Raw genomic sequence first — 23,536 nt, forward strand, 5'->3', positions numbered from 1 at the left:
AGCGGGAGGGTCTGGGCAGGCGGCGGCGGGGGCATCCTGGTGGCTGTGCGCCCCCGCAGAGACCCGACGCTCTCGGTGCACGGCAGGGCTGCGGTGAAGCCTGGCAGCGGCGGCTGCTCTCGCCGCTTTCCCACCCGGGTGGCTGCGCGGCAGCCGGCACCCGAAGCCTTTTCTTATAAACGCCCCAGGTTATTTTAAACCGTGGGGCCCTTCCAGGAAACCCCGAGGCGAGAACGGGCAGGCAAGGGGGGGGTGCTTCCGAAAGGCGCCCGCTGGCGGGGCTGCCAGCTGGCTCGGCACTGCCCTGCCAGCATCCCCCCCTCCCCGTGCCATGCCCGGGCCGGCTCTGCGTCATGAGCGGTGCCAGGCCTTAGCTCCGGCGCTCGGCGCCTGCCCCGCGCTGCAGCCCAGCTTATCTCGAGGCATCTGGCGCGGGCAGGGGAGGCGCCAAGGGCTGGCGGGGGCGATGGGGTCCCCGCGGTGCAAACCGAGGGGGGTCCGCACGCACGGCACAGGGGGTCGGGGGGGGCGCGGGGTGGGCGGCCACGCGGGAATCGCGGCGGGGCGTGGGAACGGCGGGAGCGCGCTTTCCTTTGGAAGCCAGCGCTTGCCTCCCGGCCGGCAGCCCCTGGCCCCCCCTTCACCCTGCCCACCCTCCCCTTCCCCGCTGCCCTCCCTCCCTCCCGCGCACCCGCCGCCCTGCCAAGCTGTCCCTGGGCGCCCCACGTCCCCCGGGGCCGGGCACGGGTGCAGAGCCGGGCAGCGGCGAGGACCCGTTTCCCCCCCCCCTTTCCGCCCTCATCGCTATTTCGGTCTCGCGGTCTCGTTATCTCTCAGCCTCCTTTTACTTTTCCTTTCCCTTGGCCTCCTCGGAGCCGCCTTCCCCTTCGCGCCCTGCGCGGAGGCAGCCGGGGTCTCGGCCCCTTCGGCCCCTCTGCAGCCCGGGCCGCGGGCGCCTGCTCCCACCGGCGGGCTACCTGCCCCGTGGGTCCTTCCCAAGGGCGACGAAGTTCCTCCTCTGGCCGGGGCGGCCGGCGACTTTCCCTTTCTGCCACCAAAGGCCTCGGGCCGCGAATAGCCGCAAAGAAAACTTGATTTTTTTGGCAGGCGTTTCGGTACGCGAGGCAGGAGGAAGACAAGCGGGAAAAAAGACGTTTCAGGCTGAAAATCCCGTGCTCCTTCGACCGCCTGCCTGCGCGTCGCGGGTGGCGAAGCCGCCGGCTTCTCCCTTGCGCGTCCCACAAAAGACGGCGGACGAGGGTCCGGCGGCTCCGCGGAAACCTGCAGAGAGCAAGGACGGGGCTTTTCCCGGCCGTCGTTTTACCTGGGGATAGCCGGACGCTGCGGGGCGACCCCGGCTCTCGTTCGGGTTCATCCTCCAGCGCCGACGAAGCTGCGATTTTAAGCAGGGGCACGGCTAGCGCTGGCCCCGGGGTGCCGGCAGCACGGCCGCCGTGGGCGCTGCTGGCAGCGGGGAGGCCGGCCTGGTTCCCGGCTCCCAGCTCCCAGCTCCCGGCTCCCGGCTCCCGGCTCCCAGCTCCCGGCTCCCGGTTCCCGGCTCCCAGCTCCCAGCTCCCGGCTCCCGGCTCCCGGCTCCCGGCTCCCAGCTCCCAGCTCCCGGTTCCCGGCTCCCAGCTCCCAGCTCCCGGCTCCCGGCTCCCGGCTCCCAGCTCCCAGCTCCCGGTTCCCGGCTCCCAGCTCCCAGCTCCCGGCTCCCAGCTCCCAGCTCCCGGTTCCCGGCTCCCAGCTCCCAGCTCCCGGCTCCCGGCTCCCAGCTCCCAGCTCCCGGCTCCCGGTTCCCGGCTCCCAGCTCCCAGCTCCCGGTTCCCGGCTCCCAGCTCCCGGCTCCCGGTTCCCGGCTCCCGGTTCCCGGTTCCCGGCTCCCAGCTCCCGGCTCCCAGCTCCCAGCTCCCAGCTCCCAGCTCCTGGCTCCCGGTTCCCAGTTCCCGGTTCCCAGCTCCCGGCTCCCGGCTCCTGGCTCCCGGTTCCTGGCTCCTGGCTCCCAGTTCCCAGCTCCCGGTTCCCAGCTCCCGGCTCCCGGCTCCTGGCTCCCGGTTCCTGGCTCCTGGCTCCCAGCTCCTGGCACCTGACTCCCAGCTCCCAGCTCCCAGCTCCCAGCTCCCAGCTCCCAGCTCCTGGCTCCCGGCTCCCACCTCCCGGCTCCCACCTCCCGGCTCCTGGCACCTGGCTCCCACCTCCCGGCTCCCACCTCCCGGCTCCTGGCACCTGGCTCCCACCTCCCGGCTCTCCTTCCCTCTCTGGGCTGGGTTTTGCAGCCGGCAGAGAGGTGGCCGCGGAGAGGTGGCTGCGCTCCGGCCCCCGGTTCCCCGCGCCGCCCCGCGAGACGCGTGGGGACGCCGGCACGGCTCCACGGCGGCTCGAGCAGGCCAGGAATCGCTCCGCGCCACGCTTCGTGCCTTGTCCTCGTGCCTCAGGGCTGCAGACCGGTGCCCTTTGCATGGTTCGGGGCAGGATTCGGCCTGAGCTCTGCCTAAAGCCCCGTTTTGTGACGTGCCGGTCCGTTGGGAAGGGGACCGCGGACCCGGGCTGTCCCGCACGGGGGAGAGCAACGCGCCCTCCCACTGCCACTTTGGCTCCGGAGCAGGAGGAAATCCCTGGAGGGAGACGGGGGCGGCGAGCTGCATCGCCCGCCGGACGGGTCCCGCTGTCCTGGCTCGGCCGCGGGAGCCGGGGACGTCTCCGGGGACGTGCCGGACCCCGGGGACGGTGGGCAGCGCCGGCGCACCGAGATCACGGCAGCAGCCCCGCGCGGCCCCCGGAAAGGCGTCAGGGTGCCACGAGCCGGAGGGCGGACGCGTCGCCCCGCCACCCCCGCAGAGCCCAGCACCCCCGGTGCCTCCGCCTGGGGCTCGGCCCCTCACCCGCGTCAAGCCGGAGTCCGGGGGAACGAAAACATACGGAGCAGCTGGGTGGCAGCCGGCGGCCGGGACGCCTCTCCGGGGCCGGGGGAATTGCAGCAGGCGGCGGCCGGCTAGGAAATGCCGCGGGCCGGCAGCCGGAGCACGCCAGCTGCGGCGGGCCGGGCGCGGGCAGCAGCACGCCGTCCTCCGCGGGCGCTCCGGCGGTGGCGGCGGCGGTTAGCGGAGGAAGGTGGACGTTTGGCAGCCGGCTTCAGGGCGCTCCTGGATGCGCCTCTGAGGCGGGAGGCGACGTAACGCGTTTGTCGAGCAGGTCTGGCCAAACCCAAGAAAGTGTTAGCCACCAGTAGGTTTCAGAGTTAACACCCCAGTTGAGGGCAGCCATTCATGTGGTCTCAGGCTGTCAGCCGACTCCAGCAGAGGCTGCTGCCTCTCTTCACAGTTTCTTTAAGGCTCCCCGCACCGCCCGCGGACGGTGACGTTGGCTCTAGCCCCTGGGCCACGCTCCCGCTCGCCGGGGAGCTCCGCGAACCGCTGGCACCCTTTTCCCTGCTCCGTCCGTGCCCTGCTGCCGTCCCGCTGCGCCCGGCCTCCTCCTCGGCCGATTGACCCGAGCGGGGCGTTAGCGGAGAAGCCGGATGCCTGGGGAGGGGGTGCCGGGGTGTTTGGGAGCCAGCTGGGAGCGAGGGCAGGATTAAGGTCCGCGCGGCGTAAACCAGCGCAGGGATTGCGGGAAAGCACCGGGCTCGGGCTCGGATGCATTACGGACACCAGAGCGAGGGGGAATGGCAGGTCCTGGGAGAAGCGAGGGGAGGCTGGGGACTTCCCGGCCGCGGTGGGAGCATCCCCTCCGCCGCTGCGGGACGAGGCCGGCGAGCCCGGGAAGGGCCTGAGCCTGGCGCGGCCTCCCCACGGCGCAGAGGCTCAGCGGCCAGGCCAGCCGCGGCCCCGGCTCTCGGCCCCGGCCTTTCCGCGCTCGGGGGACGGAGGCAACGGCAATTTCGGCAGCGAGCTCCCAGCCACCCGCCGGGCTGCGTGGCGGGGTGCCAAACTGCAGGGAGCCGGGGCCGGACCGGCAAGCGGGTCCCGAGTCGGGCACGGCCGACGGGCGGCCCGGGTGGGAGAGGACGGCGCCTTGCCCCGCTGGGACCCGCTGGACCGCGGTGGCCGGGGGACAGGCGGGACGCGGCCCCAGGGGGCAGAGGACGGCGGCCCCGGCGCGGGCGAGAGGAGCAGAGGTGCCGGCCCCGGGGCTGGGTTTATTAAAGCTAACGCGGTTTTCACCTCCTCCTCTTCCTCCCCGTGGTGCTGCCGGTGCCGAGGCTTCACCTTGCCTCTCCAAATTTAGCGAGGGCCCCCAAACCAGCCGGGTTTCCTGTTCACCGCCTCTCGCCCAGCAGCCACCGGGTCAAGGCGAGCGAGCGGCTCGTCTCGCGTCCTCGGCGCCCGGGGCCCAGGCGCCGCGGCCAGAGCAGGTAGGAGTCCCCGCGCTGCCGCTCCTGGCTCGGGGACGTCCCCCGTGCGCAGGAGTCTCGGCCTTTTCAGCCTCCTTTCCCCGCTTCCCCTGCCGCCCCCGGTTCAATTACCCCAAAAGCCAGCACCCGTCTGTTTTCTTTTGGGTGCACGGTGGGAGCAGGGCAGGGCTCGGAGCCGGGGCCGACGGCACGGCCTTACCAGCGGAGGCCGGTTTCTATTTGGTCCCAGCGGCCACGGTGCAAACTAATCTCATCCTTGCAAACGGCTTTGTCCGGCCAGGGCACCGCTCCTGGCGCCGGGCTCGGGCCCCGCGGTTTGGTGCCGCGGCATCGGCGTGCCCCGGCGCCCGCGAGCCCAGCTCCCGGCAGCTCCCGGCTGCCTCCGCCGCCTTCTGATGCCCCAGCTGATCCCGGCAGCTCCACGTCCCTCGGCCACTTCGCCGGGGCGGCTCGTGCCCGGGCGGGTTTGCAGCAGCGGGGGCCGGGGTGACATCCCCCTCGCCACCGCTGCCACCCTGCTCCACATGCCGGTGCTGGCAACGCTGCCTGCGTCAGGTTCGGGTTTCCTCCGCTTCTGCTGGCGGAGCGCATCCTTCCCGCCGCCTCCGCTGCGTGGGCACGGCGGCTGCAGGTCACAAAAAAAAAAAAAGCCACATCTAGTTGCCCGCAGGCTTTGGCTGTCAGTGTTTGCAAGGCAGAAGCTAAAGGCAGGTTGCAAGGGGCTCAGCGGAGCTCTCTGGGGTACGGCCATGCCCCGGGGCACCGGTACCCCTCTGCCTGCTGCGCCCCGGGGACACGCCAGCCCCGGCTGGGCGCCAGCAGGGCCGAGCGGTGCCCGTGAGCCCTGGGCGCCTGCCGGGACGGCGTCTGGCCGGGCTCTGCAGAGACGGGAGAGCTTGGCCGGGCGCTCGGCACGGGGCACCCGCGGGCGCAGGCCGGCGCTTGGGTGCTCGTCCTCCCTGACCCCAGCCGCCGCGCGGGGCTGCCGGGAGCAGCAGCAGGAGCAAAAGCGATCTCGGTGTCACGAGTCGTCCGGTCTCTCTCCTGCTGTTGCGGGCAACAAATTCCTGCAAAAGGAGCCCGGGGGAAGTTGGTGGGGGGGGGATCAGGGCAGGATCAGGCCCTTTGGGGGTCACTGCTCTCAGCAGGGCGGCTGCGAATCTCTCCTGCTGATAGAGGAGGAGGAGGAAGGAACCGGCCAGGTCCCCGTGACAGGGGCTGGGGCAGCCTGGCCGCGGTGCCCGGGCAGGAGAGGGGCGCCGGGCCGCTCTCGGGCAGCAACGGACCCGGGAATTTGGGGCTGCCCAAATCCAGCCCGGCCAAAGGAAGGGTTTTTCCGCTGCTGCCGGTGCCGGGGCAGAGCCCGCTCGCTCTGCTTTCTCCTTTCTTAGGAGGAAACGAGGTGGCGGCGGCGCCGAGCCTGGGCAGCCCTCCGCGCTCTTCCAAGGGAGCCGGCGCGGTTCGTGCGCCCGCTCTCGGGGCGAAAGCGGCACGGAGAAACCCCGGCACTGCCGGCGGCGGCGGGGGGCCGGGAGGCGAAACCGAGCCCGGCGCCGCGGCGGCTGCGCGCTCCAAACCCAAAACCCCCCGCCGGGTGCCCAGGCTCCGGCAGCGAGTCGGGGACCCCACGGGAGCCCCCCGTCCTCACCGGGGCGGCCTCTCGCTCGGGGGAGCCCCCTGGCCCTGGCCCTCGCTGTTTTGGGGTCAATTTGTTTCGACGGGGACGAATTAGGGCGCGGAGCTGGGAGCGGGGCAGACCGGATGCCGGGGTCCTTCTCGGTGTGTCCGCGGGACGGGTGGTCCCACCGCTGCGTGCTGCAAGCCCGGACACCGGGGTCCTCCTAGGCTCTCGCATATAGCAAGTGCCGGGGCAGAGCTGCCATCACCCGGGAGGCCGGCAGATCCCCCGGGACCGGCTCGCGGGGACGGGAGAGGCCCCGGGCGCCCCGCCGCAGCCCGCGGGGCTCAGCGGCTGCCGTCGCTCGCCCCGCAGATCCGCTCGCCCGGAGGGGAGCCCCGGCGCCTCCTCGACGCCCGTCGCGGCGGCCGGATGCGCTACGACGTGAACCCGGCGCCCGCCTGCCCGACGCAGGAGCCGGCGGCCTGACCCGGCGGCCCGGACGTCTGCTCCGACATGCTGCGGCCGGTGCTGGCCGGCACCCAGCCCGCCGCGGGGTGCAGCCGGGAGCTGGGCCAGCACCTGCGGCACCCGCTGCCGGCGGAGCCGCCCCCCTGGCGCAGTGAGGACACGGCCGCCGGCGGGAAGGGGCTCCTGCACCCCTGGGTGCTGCTCTGCTGTGCGCCTTCCCCCTTCCTCTTTCCATCCTCTTCCTCGCCCGCTTTCATTCCCTTCTTGCTGCCCCGCTAACGTCCCCGTGTGCTCCTCTGCCCGCAGCCTGGGGTGACACGGAGGGAGGTGGTGCAGGGGCCGCCGCGGCCCCCGCCGGCCGCGCGGAGGAGGAGGAGGAGGAGGAGGAGGAAGAGGAGAGAGCTGGTGCCGAAGAGCCGCCCGGAGGCATGGAGCCTGAGCCGGCCGCATCGCCGGCCGCCAGGAACGGGCCCTCCTGCCGGGGCGAGCCGGCGCCGGCGGGGTCGCAGCCGCCCCACGGCACCCCCGGGCAGGGGGCCGCTGCCGAGAGGTGCGGCTCTGCCCCTTCGAGAGCTGCCGGCCCCTGGCACCCGGCGGCCGGCCTCTTCGCCCCCTTCCCGCTCTGGGTGCCCTGGGGTCCCCCGGCCCTGGCGTCCCTCTACGCCTGCGGCCCCCTCCCGGCCGCCCGCAGCCAGCTCCTGCTGGCCCCCTGCCCCGCGCACATGCCGCTGGCCCGGCCGGGCGCCGCGGGGCGGCCGGCGGCGAGGGGGCACCCGCTGCTCGCGGCGGTGCCGCCCTCCGCGGGGCCCTACGGCACCGTGCTGCCTCCCAGCCCGCTGCCCCGGCCGGAGCTCCCGAAGGTGCCGGCTGCTTTTCTCCTGCTGGCCGGCTGCGGAGAGGAGGGGTGCCCGCGGGAAGCGGCCCCCCACGCCGCCCCCCAGCCCGCCGCCCCCAACCCGCTCCCCCAGCGCCACGACAAGGTCAAGTACGACTGCACCACCTGCGGCAAGAGCTTCGGGCAGCTCTCCAACCTCAAGGTACCGCCGGGCGCCCCGGCACCCGCCTGGGTGCGGACGCGCCGCCCGCTAGCGAGGGGGACGCGGCCCCGCTTGCCCCCCCTGCCCCGGGCCGAGCGGACCGACGCGTCGCCCCCCGCCCCGGCGGCAGGTCCACCTGCGGGTGCACAGCGGCGAGCGCCCCTTCCAGTGCCCCGTCTGCGAGAAGCGCTTCACCCAGCTGGCGCACCTGCAGAAACACGGCCTGGTGCACACGGGCGAGAAGCCGCACGAGTGTCCGGTAGGTGCCACGAGCTCGCGGGAGCGATGCCGAAAGGCCCGCGGCGCGCGCCCTGCGCCGAACCCGGCGGCCCGTTCGCCCCGCAGGTGTGCCGCAAGTGCTTCAGCAGCACCAGCAACCTGAAGACGCACCTGCGGCTGCACTCGGGCGAGAGGCCGTACCAGTGCCGCCTCTGCCCCAGCCGCTTCGCCCAGCACATCCACCTCCAGCTGCACCGGCGCCTGCACGAGCGCCGGCGCCCGCCCCGCTGCTCCGGCTGCCCCTTCCTGCACCCCTGCAGCCTGGCCCTGCCCCGCCGCGGCTGCGGCCCCCCGGACCCGCTGGGCCCCCTCGGCGCCGCCACGGAGCCCTTCGCCCTCAGCCTGCAGCAGCAGCAGGAGGAGGAGGAGGAAGGGGGGACCCGGCCCGGCCCGGCCCTCCTGCAGGGCTCGGTGCTGGGGGAGCGGGCGACGGGCCGGCCCGGGCAGCCCCCCGGCCACGCGACGCCCCGCGCGCCCGCTCTGCCCCGCCGCGGCGTCCCGCCACGTGGCCGGCTTGAGCCCGGGGCCGCCAGATCTCAGGGGTGCACCCCGGGGTGCGCACCCCCCCGGGACCCCCTGCCACCACCACCGCCAGCGGCTCGCGGCAGCCGAGCGTCCCCCCCCCGCCGGGCCGCGGGGATGGGCGCCGGGGGCGGCGGAGCGCCCACCGAGAAGCTGTGAGCTGGCAGCCGCCGGGCGGCCGGCCCGACCCCGAGCCGCGAGCCGGGGCCGGCGACCGGCAGCGCTCCGGCGTCTTTATTCAATACCATTTTCTGCCTTCGGAGCTCAGCTGCCTTTTCTGACCTGGGCTGGGGGCTGCGCGAGAGCCCGGGTGCCCCACGTCCCTGCCGGGCCGGGCGCCGGGAGCAGCGCGGGGCCGGAGCGGGGGGACAGGGCGCGCGACGCCCCGGGGCAGCCCGGGGAGGAGGGGGCTTCGGAGGCTCCCCTTCAGAGGGAAGGGGAGCTGGGGGGGGGGGGGGGGCGCGGGGCGGGCGAGCCTCGGCTCCGTGCACGCCGGGGTTTGCCACCGCGGGGCAGAGTCCGCCGTGACCCCCCTGCGTCTCTCCGGGATGGGCGCAGAGGAAGGGGCGCGAGCTCCCCGACCCCAGCCTTCGGCCTGCGCCTCGGTTTCCCCTGCGGTGTGCACGGGGCATCTCGGGGCGGCGGGGGTCTAGGTTGGATATTCCTGGGGGGGGGGGTCACATCTGGCAGCTTTTCCTGGCTCGGGGTGGTGCGGGGGAACGGGAACAAACCCACCAAACATCCAGCGCTCGAGGCCAAATCTCAGCTGCGCCAGCGGCACCCAGGGCCGGGCGATCGCGCGCACCCAGGGGTGTCCCCAGCTGGAGACGGCCTCCGGGAGGCCGAATCGCGCCGCTCGTCGCTGGCCGCGGAGGTGTCCCTGCCTCAGGGGGCTGTGGGGGGCAGCAGGGCACCCGCGGGTGCTGGGGACGAGCTCAGGGCAGGGTGCTGATACCGGCCGGGTGCCGGCTCCGACGCTGCTCAGAGCCCCTCCGGGACGAGAGCCAGCGCCCAGGCCCCTGGGGCAAGGCTGAAGCAAGTGGCTGAGCCTCCCTGGGTGGCCCAGGGCCACCGTGACCCCCTCTCTGTCCCCCAGCCACCGTGTCGCCCCATGGACGAGGCGGCGGGGCAGCTACGGGGACCCGCCGGCCGCAGCCACCGCCGCCTGGCCCTGGCCCTTCGCGCGCCTGCAGAGACCCGCCGCGGGCAGCGACGCGGCCGTGCGCGGCCGGCTCCAGCTCTCCTCCACCGAGGTGCTGGCGGAGGCGCTGGGCAGCCCGGGGCTGCCGGCCGCCGCGGGCGCCGAGCCCAACGGGGCGGCCGGCGCCGGTGTCGAGACGCCCTCGGAGCTGCCCACCGACCCCAAGACGCTTGGAGCCACCTTGGATCGAGCTGCGGCTCCGGAGGGTCCAAGCGGGAGGCCCGAGGGGCCGATGGCGTTGGCTGCGGTCGTGGACCCGGGGCTGCCCCAGCCCCTCGCGGCCACGGGCCGGCAGAGCCCCGCTGCGGGAACCGACAAGACGGGTGCAAGATCTGCTACTGGGCCACCATCACCTTGACGGAGGCGGGCGAGGATGAGGAGGGTGGAGAAGCAGAGGCAGCGGGCAGGGGTCCACGGAGGCCCCCCCGCCGGCCGCCTGGGCGGGCAGGCCACCCTCCCAGCCCTGCTGAGTCGCAGGAAACGGAGGAGCCGAGCCGGCTCGCCGGGGGAACCAGCCCGACCGGCTCGCCGGCTGTCAGCACCTGAGGAATGCCAAACCTCCGCTCGGCCGGCCAGGGCTGGCTGCTCGGCGGCGAGGGCCGGGTGCTCAGCCGGTCCGCCCAGCCGCCGCGCGCCTGGCGCAGCCAGCAGCACCCGGCGCCCAGCGCAGCCCGCCCGGCCAGGACAGCGCGGCCACCCGCGGGACACCCCTCCGCCCGGCGGCACCCTCGGCCGGCAGGTAGGCGGGGGGGGCTCCCGCGGCCGCCCGTTGCTGTCTGGGAACCGGCGGAGGGGGGAGGCAGCGTGTGAATCCGGGCTGCCAGCGCCCAAAACCCCAGCCAGGCTGCGAGCGCGGCCGGCAGGCAGCGGAGGGGGGGGCTCAGCCCAGGCCCCCGGCCCGCGCGCACGGCGAGACGGGCTCCCCGCTCAGCCCCGGCGGCGCAGGAGGGAAGCGGATGGGGATTCGGGGCTGAGCCCGGCTCTGGCTCTCGTAGGCTCGGTCCCGGGGGGCTGCTCCGGTTTAAACCCTGCTCCGAGCATCACAATATAGCCCAGACCCACCAGGAGCAGCGGGGCTCCCCCGTCCCCCCCCCTTTCCCCACCGCCTGGGCGTCCGAAACCGCGACAGCTCCGCTCGGTGGGAGGGAAGCACCAGGCACCAAGGGGAAATGGAAATTGCCCTGCCCTAATTATTAACCCCAAAGTGAGCAGCAGACGCCCAAACCAAACACCTGCGTTTCCTGCAGGCGGCGGGTCCGTTTCCAGCCCGCCGCTATCGGACACGTCCTCGTGCGTCCAGAGGCCCAATCTTCTCCCCGGCCGCCGGTTCGAAGCCCGCTACGGCTGGGACGCGGCGGTCTCTGCCCTCGGCAGCCGGAAGGGTCGGCCCCTCCGGCACTTTTGAACAGTAAATGGCATTTTTGGCCTTTTAATTGGATGCTTATAAGCCCTGAATAGGGTGCTTAAAGACCCCCCCCGCCCCGCACGGCAAATCGTTCCCTCGTGGCAGAAGCCAACAAATTAGCCGACCGGGTTCGCTTCGCCTGGACAGGGGGTGATTAATGAGCCGCGCCGTTGCGACAGGCGCGCTCGGCGTTAGCGCGCGGCGGCGGCGTGGGAGCCGCCGAGCCGGAGGCAGCGGGGCCGGGCAGCGCCGCCCTCGCCCCAGCCAGCGTCCCCGTTTCGCGGGGAAAGGGCCTGTCCTCGCCGGCCTCTTCGCCCCCGTCGCGGCTAGCGATAGCCTACATAAAGCCGCCGGGCTCCGCGGGTGACGGCTGGCGGAGCAGGGCTCCGCGCCAGCCCCGTCCCCAGGCCGGCCCAGGGCAGCGCAGGGCGCAAGAGGCGGCTACGGCATGTAGAGGGGGGGGCCAAGGGCCGGGGAAAATAGGGCCTCGAGATGGTTTGGAAATCGGGCTCTGGGCAAAAGTCAGCCCGGCTGGCTGAGTCACCGGGCCGGCACCGGGAGACCCGCGGGCTCGGCGGGGAAAGCCCTTCGGAGGCGGCAGGTAGCAGCAGGCAGGACGGCGTCGCGGGGGGGGGCAGAGCGCCGCTGTCGCAATGCAGGATGCGACCTGATTGCAGCAGAAAACGCAGCCGCTCCGGCGGCGCGGGGCCGGGCTCCCCGCTCGCCTCCAGCCTCCCATCCGCCCGAGCGGAGCCCGGCGGCTGCCTGAGCCACCCGCGCTGCAAAAGGGGCCCCGGACGGCGCCGCCGCTCACGTGCCGTCCGAAAGGGCGGACAGCCTGGCGGAGAGCGCCGCTGGCTTTGCTGATTTGGCTTCGAGCAAGTCACCCCCTGCGCAAGCCTGGCCAGCTCGGGGGCAACTCGTGCGAGCGGGGCCGGGGCGCCGAGCGCCGCAGGCGGCAGCAGCCCTGCGCGGCCGTCCCGGCACGAGGCAGCGGCCGTGGAGCCCCGCTTCGTCTGCCGTCCAGCCTAAACCTCGTCTTGGCCGTTTGTTCTTACACCCACCTTGTGCCCGGCTCCTCGCCCTTAAAATAGCCAGGGCTGGTCTTGGCCTCGAGCTGTGCTCCCTGGCGAGGTCTCAGCGCCGCTGGTAAAATGACTCTAACCCTTGCTATCTCTGCCGGAAAGACCTGCCGGGCCAGGGGACGTGAGACGCAGCGGGTGCTGGCGGGGACGGTGCCAGGGACAGCGCTGCCTGGCCCCGGCCTCCCCAAACGCCCCAGGGAAGCCCAACCTGGGAAACAGCCGCGGGGAAGCGAGCTCTGAGCAGGAAGGTTTTGCCCGGGCTCCCAGCCGGGAAAGGCCCAGGCGCAGCCCCTCCGCGGGACGTGCCCCAGACCCCCTTCCCTTCCGCTCTCGCTGGGTCGGTGACACCAACTAAATTGGGAGATGCCGAGGCCGAGAGGCCGTCACCGGCGGGTGCTTCGTCAGCTGCTTTCCAGAACCCAAACACAGCAATAAAACCGTTCTGGGGCAGTTACGCCGCCTAATCACAGCGTCGCCTCCCCGCGAGCCCGAGCTAGGACGGCTCAGGGCAGGGCTCCGGTCCCCGCAGCCTCCTGCCCCGCGTCCCCTGCCGAGCAGGACGGGGCCGCATTGGCATGGTGCAAGAGCCCGGTAATTAGTGCGGCTCGTTTGCTCATGCCAATGGGGCCCCTGGAGCTAGAGGGAGCAATGCCCTCTTTGCCGAGCCGCAATAGCCACCGCCACGGGGCCGATGCTGCAAGGACAAGCCGAGCCTGGGGCTCGACTGCCACCTCCTCCTGCCCCAGCCAGGCCGTTTCGCTCGCGCTCCCTCCCGGCACAGCAGCTTTTTGGGCTGTTGCTTTTCGGGCTGGCTCGTTCGCAGCGTTGGCTGAGTCGGCGCAGCCTGACCCTTCGTGCTGCCGGGACCCTGCCACCCCTCTGGGCTGCTACCGTGTGCGGCAGGGCCCCGGCGGGCAGCGCGGCCGTGCCCCGTTGGGGACCGGGGACGGAGGCAGCCTTGCGGTGGTGGCAAAGCGCCTCTCCCTCTCCCTGGGCCACGCTCAGAAAGCAGCCAGCGCTGGTGCCTGTGGATGGAGGGGGCTCCGCGTCCCAGGCGCGCTGTGCCAGCACCGCAGGAGAGGAGGTGACTGTCCCTAGAAATACAGCCCCGTGGTGCAGCTTTCCGGAGAGCCCAGCTAGCGCCCCAAATTCACCTCTTGTCCTCAGCTCAGCCCGGCGCTGCAAGGGGGGCGCACCACGTCGCGAGACTCGGGGGTGTTCGTTAGCGCGGACAGTGTGATTTCTCTTGCCCGTTCTCTGCAGCTCCGGCAGGCCCTGCGCGGCGTCACCGGGGGGACGGAGGCTGTCGGAAACGCGCCGCAGCGTCGGGCCGGAGCAGGATCCCCGCCATGGATTCGCCTTTCCGCCCCGCCAAGGCCAGAGGTTTCATCTCCAGCACGGAGCTGAGCATGAAGCAAGCGGCGCCCGGCACGCCGGGGCCCGAGGCCCGGCCCCGCTTCCAGAAGGTCTCGCTGGCATCGCGGAGGCTCGAGAGCGCCGCGGCCTCGCAGGGCCGGGACGGCAGTCCGTCCCGCGTGTCCATGCTGCTGCAGGCCTGGGAGCGGGAGATCGTGGAGAAGACGGCGGCCAGGCCGTCGGCCCTGCTGCACCGGCAACGCTCCTCCTCCATCAACCTCCTCAAGGACTTCACCACGCACGGCCCCATCTTCTCGCAGGTTTATTCCCCCGTTCAGAAGCCGAGGAGGCAGGATGAGAGGGGAAAGGCAGCAGCGGCTGGGAGCGCCCGCGCCGCCGGCTCACCCAGGGCAGACGGCCCCGGCAGCGCCGCGACGCCCGCGGGGTCCCCCCGCGAAATCCCCGTGCACCGGGAGAGCTACCTGCACGGTGCCCTCAACGCTGCCAGACCCACCGACTCGCCCGTGGCGGCGCCTCTCGGCAGCTCCTCCTCACCCGCGGGGTCCCCCCGGGACGGCCCCGGGCCCGCGGCAGCCAGCGCCGCGCCGGTCCCCGGCTCCCCATGCAGGTCCGACCCCGGCTTTCGCCCCGCCGTGCCCAGAGCCAGGCACGTCACCGTGCTGCGGGCGGGCAAGGAAGCCGCCGGGTCCGATCCAGGGCTCGCGGAGGGAAGGGGAACACCAAACGGGTCACACGAGGCTCCCAGCGTTGCGGCCGCGAGGGCGCCAGGGGAAAGCTGCGGGCAGCCGGGCAGCGACGTCCCCGATGCCGCCGTCCCCGCTGAAAGCTCCCCAACCACCTCGGAGGCTGCGAGGCTCTCGGCCGAGGGATCCCAGGAGGAGAAATGCTCCACGCAAGCCGAAAACATGAAGGCGAACGGCTGCCAGAGAGATGGCGGCAGGCCCGGGGACCTGCAAGCCAGTATAACCAGATCCCAGCGTTGCCCATCGGAGGAAGCCGGCAGCCAGGCAGACGGGGCTGCCGCGGAGAAAGAAAGCACAACAGATGGGGACAGCCCCGCTTCAACCACGCCACCGAGCACAGAGAGCTCCACGGCAGCTGGTGGCACCCCCGAAAACCCCTCCGCAGAGGAGAGCAATGGCCCAGAGCCATTACCTGAAGCCCAGGAGCCTCTGAAGGAGGTGGAGGTTGAGCAGGAGGGTGGAGAGGCAATGAGAGACCCCCAGGGAACAGCACAAGAGCCGGAGAGCAGGACAGAGCCACCCCCGGAGCCCGTGGCCTCCAGGCAGCTCGTGGAGAGCCCCCCAGACACGGCCGAGGAGGACCTCGAGCTGGTGGTGGACATGGAGCTCTTCGTGGACACGCTGCGCAACATGGAGCCCTCGGAGATGCGGAAGGCGCCCAAGGGGCCGCGCCAGCCGCGGCCCTCGTCGCTGGGCCGCCGCGCCGTCCTGCCTCCCATCCACGAGGACCGCGTGGCGCCGCGGGCGCAGCGCTCGCTGCCCGCCGCCCTGCGAGAGCTGCTGGAGCAGGGCGACTCCGCGGCCCGGCAGGAGAGCCCCGAGGAGGAGGTCGAGAACCCCTATCTGAGCTGGGACGAGAAGCCGCCGGCTCCGGCAGCGCCCCGGCGGGGCGTCCTCCGGGACGGCGGGCTGGCCAAGGCCGAGCTGGAGATGGACTCGCTCCTGGGGGTGTTGAGGCAGGCCGGGGCGGAGGAGAAAGCCAAAGTCGCCATCCCCAGGGCCTCCCTCGACCACAGCATGCTCTTCCGAGGCAACGTCCTCACGGGCACGGCGCCGCTCCCCGACTTCCTGGAGCACCGGGCGGCCGCCGCGGACCAGGGCAAGCCCTACTCGCGCCTGGACAACAGCGTGCTCTACGGCCGCCTCGTGTCCCCCGGCACGGCCCCGCTCGAGGCGCTGGAGAGGGAGGGCCCCAGCTCGCCTGAGCCCGCGCTGCCGCCGGGGCAGCCCGACCAGCCGTGCCCCAACCACCGCCGCGGCCCCGAGCCCTGCCGGGATGCGGCCCAGGAGACGGCCTCGCCGGAAGACCCAAGTCCTGGCCGTGTCCCTCCTGTCGCCCAAGAGCCGGCGCCAAAAAGCGCCCTGTGCCCTGCTGACCGGCTGGTGAGTGAATCCCGGCAGGCGTTTGCCGGCGCGGGCAGCCACAGAGCAGCGCGGTGCCCGCAGAGACATCCGTCCCCCCTCCCCGGGCGCGGGCGGAGGAGGCCTGACGCCAACCCCCAGAGCAGCCGTCCCCTCCCACCGGGGACATCTGACCTGGGCCAGGACCCAGCGGTGACACGGCCCTGAGCGGGGACGTGTTACAGGGCCGGGCGGGCAGGTAACGGGTGGCGCAGGACGGGGCGAGGTGGGGCGAGGCGTGCGCGCCGCGGCCATGGGAGGGATCGGCGGAGGCGAGGCACGAGGCTGCGGCCGCGGCAGGGCTGGCGCAGCCGACGCGCCTGCGCTGCTCCTCACGCCGCTCCGCTCTCGGGTGTTTGCAGCAGGACGACACGGAGACCCTCAAGAAGATCAACAAGAGACCTGGCAAGGTACGGGGCGCGCGGCCGGGGCCCGGGCCGGGGTTGCCATCCCCGCAGCGGCGCTGTGGTACCACCTCTCTGCCGTGTTGCCCCCTTCCCAGATCATCCTCTTCTCCGAGTCGGGCTTTGCGGGCCACAAACGGGAGATCTGGGGCGACGTGCCCGACGCCACGTCCTGGGAGCTCTCGCACGCCGTCTCCATCCGCGTCATCCGAGGAGGGTAAGCGAGAGGAGGGGCCGCAGGAAGCGCCAAGGGAGCCAGCCGCCGCGCCAGGCTGCGCGCCCCGGGGCCGGAGCTGAGGTCCCGGCCTGGGGCTCGGGTGTCACCATCGCACCAGTGCTAATTATCGTGGCTCTTACGCAGCATCCCGGTGGGTGGCCGGCAGTGGCGGGGAGTCCCCACCCATGCTGTGCCGCCGGCGTCTCCTTACGGCCGGCTGTGGGCCTTGGGGGCCGCATCCTGCCGACCGCGTCCCGCACGGATTTTCCTCCCTTTGCTCTCGCCCCCCCGCTCCCAGGTGGGTGATGTACGAGAAGCCGCGGTTTCACGGGCGCAAGTGCGTGCTGGCCGAGGGCGACGTGGAGATCGACAACCCCTGGACGGCCTACGGGCAGAGCGGGCCGCCCAGCAGGACCGGACCCTTCCGCATCGGCTCCTTCAAGAGGGTGGTGCGGGTGAGCGACCCGTGTCGGCCCTCGCGCGCTCATCCCGGCGCCAGCGACCGGCGGGCAGAGCGCAGGGCGCCGGAGCTGGCACCGCCACCCCGCAGCCGGCGGCTCTGCCGGCCCGGCCGCCCCTCATGCTGCCTGTTCCCCCCCGCCAGGACTACTGCGTCCCTGAGATCAGCCTGTTTGCGGAGGAGAACGGCGAAGGCGCCAGGCTGACGTTCACCGACTCGGCGGAGGACACCCGGACGCGGGGCCAGGCTCTGATGGCCTCCTCCGTCATCGTCCACTCGGGCCTGTGAGCCGGGGGCCGAGGGAGCGGGGTCGGGCCGCCACGAGCGGCGCCCGGGAGCGGGGCTCGGGCGTTTCAAAGAGGTTTTCCTCCTTTCTCTAGGTGGCTGGTTTACTCCAAGCCGTTCTTTGACGATGACCCCTACGTTTTGGAGCCGGGTGGGTACCCCAACTTAAAGGCGTGGGGAGCGAAGGACCCATCCATCTGCTCCATGCACCCCATCCGGCTGGTGAGTGCCGCTTCCCGGCGGCAAACGAAACGAAGCCAAAAAGATCTTTCCTTGAACGAAAATGGGGTTTGGCTCGGTTAGCGCTGGCCGGCAGCGTCCGGCCGCCGTCCCCTCCTGCCGCGGCCTCCTCGGCCTCACTGGGGCTGTTCTCGTTGCAGGGCTGCCCTGTCGTGGAGCGACCCGGGGAGCCGCAGGTGAGCGCGGCGGCACAGCAGCGCCCGTCCCGGGCGGCTGCAGGGCCGGGCCGCGCCACGGCCGCTCCTCACCCCTCCGTGTCCCCAGGCGGTCATCTACGAGGACGCGGGCTTCCAGGGCCGCAGCTTGGCCGTGAGCCGAGACATCTACGACCTGAGGAGCCTGCCAGGGCTGCCGCTGCCCACCGTGGGCTCCCTGCACGTCCTGGGGGGCTGGTGAGCAGCTCGCGGCGGGCACGCGGCGGGGAGAGGACGGGTTTGGAGCGGCACAGCCGACTTCCCTGCGTCCTGGTGTGCGCCGGGAATTGCCCCGCTCTGCTCCGGAGACCCTGGCGGCCTCACCGCCCGTGTCTATCTGTGTGTCCAGCTGGGTTGGCTACGAGAAGGAAGGCTTTCGGGGCCACCAGTACCTGCTGGAGGAAGGGGAGTACCACGACTGGACGCAGTGGGGTGGCTACAACAAGGAGCTGGTGTCCCTACGCCTCATTCGGACGGTGAGGGCAAGGCCGGTGGCAATGGGGGGGTGGTCAGCAGCAGTCAGGGCTGGGCCTGGTGTGGGCAGGGTGAGCTGTCCCCTCATAGTCCCATCCTTGTCCTCCCGGTCTACACCTGGCATCTGGATATGGCCCGAGATCCCCCAAACTCGTCACACACAACGAACTAGGTGCCTAGAGCTGGTCCCACAGTCCCTGGGGTCCCGGCAGGAGAGAGTCCGGACCGCAGCCCCATCCCCCAGGCAGGCTCAGGGGCTCAGAGCGGTCCCCTCTCCCGCAGGACTTCTCCAACCCAGCGCTGGTGCTCTTCGAAGCCGTGGACTTCGAGGAGGGCCCCAGCGTGGAGCTGCGCGAGGCGCTCCCCGACACGCAGCTGGCCGGCTACGGCCCCGTCACCCAGTCCATCCACGTGCTGAGCGGCGTGTGAGTGCGGGGCTGCGCAGGACGAGGGGGCCGGGGCACGGTCGTGAGCCGGTCCCCGCGGGGGGCGAGGGAGGAACTGAGCCAGTCCCCATCTTTCCCTGGCAGGTGGGTGGCCTACGAGGGCACCAACTTCTCGGGCGAGCAGTACGTCCTGGAGAAAGGAGTGTACCGCAACTGTGAAGACTGGGGCGCCGCCGACTGCCGCATCGCCTCGGCGCAGCCCATCCTGCAGGTGAGAGCACCCGTCCCCCGGGGCGGCAGGACTCCGGCGCAGGTGCCAGGGGCCCATCGTGGCGAGGGCTGCTTGGCAGCGCCTGAGCCCGAGCCATGCCAACCAGCCGCGCTCTGTTTGCTTCCAGGTCGGGGAACACAACCTGCACTTTGTCTCCAAGGTGAGACGGCGCTGCGCCCGTGCACGCGGTCAGGAGGGGGAACCTGCCACTCGCTGCAGCGCCCGTTGTGGGATGGCAGCGGTGGCTTTGCCCCCATCTCACCCAGCCCCTTCGCTCCCCTTCCTCAGATCCAGCTGTTCTCAGAGCCTGACTTCTTCGGGGACCACATCTCCTTCGAGGACGACCAGGACGCCCTGCCCGCAGCCTTCGTGCCGCACTCCTGCAGAGTCCACGGGGGCAGGTAGGACCATGCTGGCCCCGACCGCACCGGGATGCAGAGACTCGCCAGCGAGCGGGATGGGCACCCTCCCCGCCGCCCTCCAGCACCCCCGGGGATTGGGGAGAACTGGGCATCACATCTGCAGGGTGGACCAGGCTAGCAACCCCACAGGTGCCCCATGAGGGCACCCACAGGTGGCTCCGGCAGCACAGGGAGGCAGCAAGAGGGCAGGGATGGGCAGGGGTGGCCCTGACATTCGAGGGGACTGCAAGGGTCAGACACCCACCGTGACAGCAGTGTCACCCCTGGGAACGCTCCTCTCCGCCAGCTGGACCCTGTTCGACGGGCAGGCGTTTGCGGGGGAGCAGCACGTGCTGTCCGAGGGCGAGTACCCCACGCTCAGCGCCATGGGCTGCCTCTCCTCCACGGTCATCCGCTCCTTGAAGAAGGTCCCAGTGGTGAGTACTGGCCCTCCCTTCCCTCCACCAGCGCTGTCGGCTGCCCCGGGGCCACGACTGGGGAGAAACCCCACAGCCGCCTCTGCTGCGGGTTCCCCAGGCTCCCTCTGCCCTGCACGGGCTCTCCGCCCTGGGAGCCCTTCTGCACCTGTGGGTGGCAGCTCCTCCTGGCTTGCCCCATCATGCCTCTGTCTCTTCATCCCGTTCCCACAGTTTTTCTCGGAGCCCTCCATCTTCCTGCACGGGCTGGAGTGTTTCGAGGGGAAGGAGATCGAGCTGAACCATGAAGTGCGGAGCCTCCAGGCTGAGGGGTTCAACAACCACGTGCTGTCGGTGCGCGTCAAAGGAGGGATGTAAGTGAGGCCAGGGCCCTGCCCGGCTCTCTGACCTCTTGCTACCTGCTGGCCCTGGCTGCCCTGCAGCCAACTGGCAGCATCTCGCGGTGCGCTGGGGTGACCATGCCCTGACCGTGTCCCCTCAGCTGGGTGCTGTGCGAACACGGTGACTTCCGAGGCCGCCAGTGGCTGCTGGACTGCACTGAAATCACCAACTGGCTGACGTACAGCGGGCTCCAGCACGTGGGCTCCCTCTACCCCATCCGCCAGGTGAGCCCTGCCAGCTCCCTGCCCCGCCTGCCGGGATGCGGCGCTGCCCGCGCTGGTACCTGCGGGAGCAGGCGGTGATGGTGAACCCCAAAGCAAGCCCGGGGCAGGCAAGCTGATGCAAAGAGGATGGAGATGAGGTTTGTCCCCATCAGAGCTCTGCAGGAGGCGAGGGAAAGAGGAACCAAGCTGAGGGTCAGATGAGGCTGATAGGCAAGGAGGGGGCCGTCCAGGGCCTGTGAGACAGGGAGTCCCCGAGGATATATTTGGATGCTTTAGGGATGCTCATGGAGAGCTCACAAGGAGCTAAAGAGCACGAAATCCTCAGCCTGATGGAGAGAGGCCTGAAGGTGGATGCAATAGCGGCTCTGGGTGACCTGGAGGAGGCAGGGAGGGCAGGGCCTTGGAAAGCGGCACACCGTTGACAGCTCTCGCCCATGAAGGTGCCACCAGCACATCATTAGCACCACTTTAATCCCCGCACCCCTGCGCCACGCTCCCACCCTGGGAGCGGCTGCGTTTGTGGTGAAACACTCCCTGTAGGCAGGCAGCTTGCAAAATGCACTGGCATCCCGGCAGGGAAAGTCATGACCGTGCCAGCTACAAAGGAGATGAGCCAGAGTTATGGCCATCCCCTTGGCACTGCTGGGGGACACAGGTGGCTGGAGCATCCCCTGGCCAGGGCTGCTCAGACCGTCCTGGCAGGAGCCACGGAGTCCAGGTCCTCCCTTCCCAAAGCCACCGAGCTGGGAGAGGCCCTTTGTCTGCCGGTAGCAGTGAATGGTGCAGGACATGCACACAGCAGCGCTTTTCAAGTGCTGTAGAGACCAGCAAACTGCTCTACAGGGCTGAAACGCAAGGGAGACCCCGGTTCGCAGAGCCAGGAAGCACAGCCCAAGCGAAAGAGGCAAGCAAAAATCTCTCTTTCCTTCCAGAGACGGATATATTTCCGGATCAGGAGCAAGGAGCTGGAGCGCTTCCTGTCCGTCCCTGATGACGCTGAGGACATGAAAGCAGGGCGCGTGGTGGTCTCGAGCCTGAGCGACCAGAGCAGCTCCACCTGGTACTACGAGGAGGGGCTGATCAAAAACCAGGTCAGGACTCGTGTGTGACCGCCAGTGACTCGGAGGGGTGCAACGGGAGCAGGAGGAGACCAGGAGACACCTGGCAGGACCTGTTTTGTCTGTGTCAAACCTGCTCCGAGTCCTGCTTGGGTATTTCCCACCCTGGAGCAATCTTTCAGGGATTATACAGTACAGAGCTTTTCCTAGTATCTAGCCTCAGCCTCCCTCTCTGCTGCATAAGCCCAGGGTTTCTTATCTGCTATCTGAGGCATAGAAAGATCAGTTGATTCTCTCTTCCCCACGTCTCCCCTGGAGTTCTGAAGGTTTTCCTGCCTCCTCAGAGGACTTTCATTGCCCTGATCGTGCCCATCTCTCTCACCGAGAGGTTTTCCTGCTTTCCCCACATAGTGGCCCACTCCAAAACCAGCTCCATTTGACCAGCGGCAAAATCCTCCAGGTTCATAGCCGTCGAGACATGCTAGCACCTGCGGCAGGGAAAGCATCAGACAAAGATGAGGGAGGGGAACAGGCTGACCTGGTGGCTGCGGTTCGTTTCAGGTTGCCCCCAACATGAGCCTGCAGGTCATCGGGCCTGCTGGGAAGGGTGCGAAGGCGGTACTGTGGTCTGAGAACCGGATGCCACGGCAAACCTGGAGCATCGATTCTTCAGGACGGATCCACAGCCAGATGTTTGAGGACATGATCCTGGATATAAAGGGTGAGGTCTCGACTGTGGCACTGGGGCAGCCTCTCCAGGGACCCCTTGAAATGGGGTGTTTGGCTGCAAGATGGAGCACCGACCCCTTCCCCACCCTCGGGAGCAGGGGGAACGGAGACCACTCTGCCTGCAAGGTACTTTGAGTCTTCCTCAAACTCTCCCCTCTCTCCACAGGTGGCCGAACGTACGACCGGGATCATGCCATCATTTGGGACATGGCTGAGGAAAGACCCACACAGATCTGGGACATACAAGTGCTATGAGGGGGCCGCATGTGGCCCCGGCTCCAAGAAGTGCTGTGGGGCAGGAGGGGGACACCTCACCAGCTCCTCTGTACTGGGGGACTGCCTGCTTCCCTGCGCACACCGCACCCAAAACCCTCCTCTGCCCTGGCTGCTGGCATGAAGGACGCCCAAAAAATCATCAATCTACTGTGCTGCCTCCACCACCGAGGGGAAACCAACCCCATCACCCTCCTGGGGCGTGGGAGAACCAGGAGCCCCAGCAAGCTGCTTGCAAAGGCCCCATGAACACCCAGGGGATATGTGGCGTGGGACCGTGCGCAGCACTGCATGTCAGGGCTCCTTTCCCACCCCGGCTTCCCCCTCCAAGCTGTATTTATGTATGTGTGTAAGATACGGCCCCTCTCATGCCGGGTCAGCTCTGCATGCATAGTTGGTTGTCTTGCATGCTGGCCACTGTGCACCGCTTTGCCAGGGGCTGAGATACCTCAGGCCAGGGCCTGGCACCCCTGTGAGACACCCCTGCAGCACCCCTAATCCTGCTCCCTGGACGGGAACCCAGTGCCCTCTAGTGTCCAAAGATCACACGCAGGATCTGGGACCTGGATTTTAAAAGGCAAGGCAGACTCCAATGGGCTATCCCAGACAGGAGCGTGTCCATCCCTGGACGCGCTGAGCAGAGCATTGTGCCCTGGACGCCCAGAGCAGCAGAGCATCGTGCACAGCATCAGCCTGGCCACAGGCTGCTGGAGCCCTGAGCAGCCCCATCCCAGGGCAGCATCTCTGCTAAATAAAAGGGGCTCTGAATACATCTCACCCCCTACTTCTAAAGGGACGTAGAGAGAGGAGAGGTCTTTACACACAGGCATGAGACTATGTGGCCTGCCCCAAGGGGTGCCTTGCCCTAGCACTGCCGGTGGGCCACCCAGTCCCACAAGAAACACCTCTGCTGGGGGGGAGAGGTGGCTCTGAGCAGTCCACACAAGCACGGGACTCTGCAGCAGGGCATCTGCCAGGCTCTCCTCAGGCCCAAGGACCCCCAGCCCAGGGCAGGGACACCCTTCAAGTAGGAGTCCAGCCTGTTGGTGCCCCCCTCCCCAGACCCTGCTTGCATGCCCACATTAGTGTTTTGCATCCTGGCTCTGGGCCTGGCCCAGCCCTGGGCAGAGAAGATAGGTGGAGGAGAGCAGGGCACCTGGGCCCTACAGGTGGGGGACATTTATCTAGGTAATTCTCTATCATGAAATGAGAGGGGTAAAAAGCATAGGGGATCAGAAAGAGGACTTTGATTCAGAGTCATTTAGTGGTGTAGGACACAGTGGTTTCAGCCCAATGGTGGCAGAGGCAGTCCTGAGACAGCAGCTCAGCCCCAGGCTTCGTGCTCTCTGGCAGAAAGCACTGGGGTCTCAGGAGCAGGCAGCCCAAGCTGGGTGGCAAGCACCTCGGGTCAGAGCCCTGCTCTGCTGCAGGCCCAGGACCGCTTTAACTCCATCAGCTGGAGGGCTGCAGAGGTGCCAGGGTAGCTGTGTCACCACCAGGATGAGCTCTGCCTTGGCAGCGTTTAACTACAGCCCACACCGGGGGGACCCTGGGATGGGGCCATGCAGGGGCAGGACCAGCAGCGAGCCGGGACCACCAGGCTGTGAGC

At 70.2% G+C, this 23,536-nt stretch overlaps 1 protein-coding gene across 1 annotated transcript; it reads left to right on the top strand.

Annotated features, from left to right (window-relative positions):
- Positions 1 to 10,110: 10,110 nt before the first annotated feature.
- On the top strand, positions 10,111 to 22,314 carry CRYBG2 (crystallin beta-gamma domain containing 2). The gene is made up of 20 exons (XM_068917619.1): positions 10,111 to 10,221; positions 13,236 to 15,475; positions 15,856 to 15,903; positions 15,996 to 16,114; positions 16,413 to 16,569; positions 16,719 to 16,858; positions 16,955 to 17,081; positions 17,240 to 17,275; positions 17,364 to 17,491; positions 17,643 to 17,769; positions 18,050 to 18,192; positions 18,298 to 18,424; positions 18,552 to 18,584; positions 18,713 to 18,825; positions 19,133 to 19,262; positions 19,476 to 19,615; positions 19,744 to 19,867; positions 20,800 to 20,958; positions 21,487 to 21,646; positions 21,821 to 22,314. The coding sequence occupies exons 2-20, from the start codon at positions 13,322 to 13,324 to the stop codon at positions 21,907 to 21,909; spliced, it is 4,254 nt and encodes a 1,417-aa protein (XP_068773720.1). The 5' UTR covers positions 10,111 to 10,221; positions 13,236 to 13,321; the 3' UTR covers positions 21,910 to 22,314.
- Positions 22,315 to 23,536: the final 1,222 nt, after the last annotated feature.

The sequence above is a fragment of the Struthio camelus genome, chromosome 23, assembly GCF_040807025.1.
Source record: "Struthio camelus isolate bStrCam1 chromosome 23, bStrCam1.hap1, whole genome shotgun sequence".
Taxonomy (NCBI): Eukaryota; Metazoa; Chordata; class Aves; order Struthioniformes; family Struthionidae; genus Struthio; species Struthio camelus.

What these genes read in the sequence shown, in the direction of transcription:
- CRYBG2 (XM_068917619.1), top strand. Translation starts at nt 13,322, where the DNA reads ATGGATTCGCCTTTCCGCCCCGCCAAGGCCAGAGGTTTCATCTCCAGC. An exon ending in CCTTCAAGAGGGTGGTGCGG is followed by an intron (nt 16,570 to 16,718) that starts GTGAGCGACCCG and finishes CCCCCCCGCCAG; the next exon opens with GACTACTGCGTCCCTGAGAT. An exon ending in CCTTGAAGAAGGTCCCAGTG is followed by an intron (nt 19,263 to 19,475) that starts GTGAGTACTGGC and finishes CCGTTCCCACAG; the next exon opens with TTTTTCTCGGAGCCCTCCAT.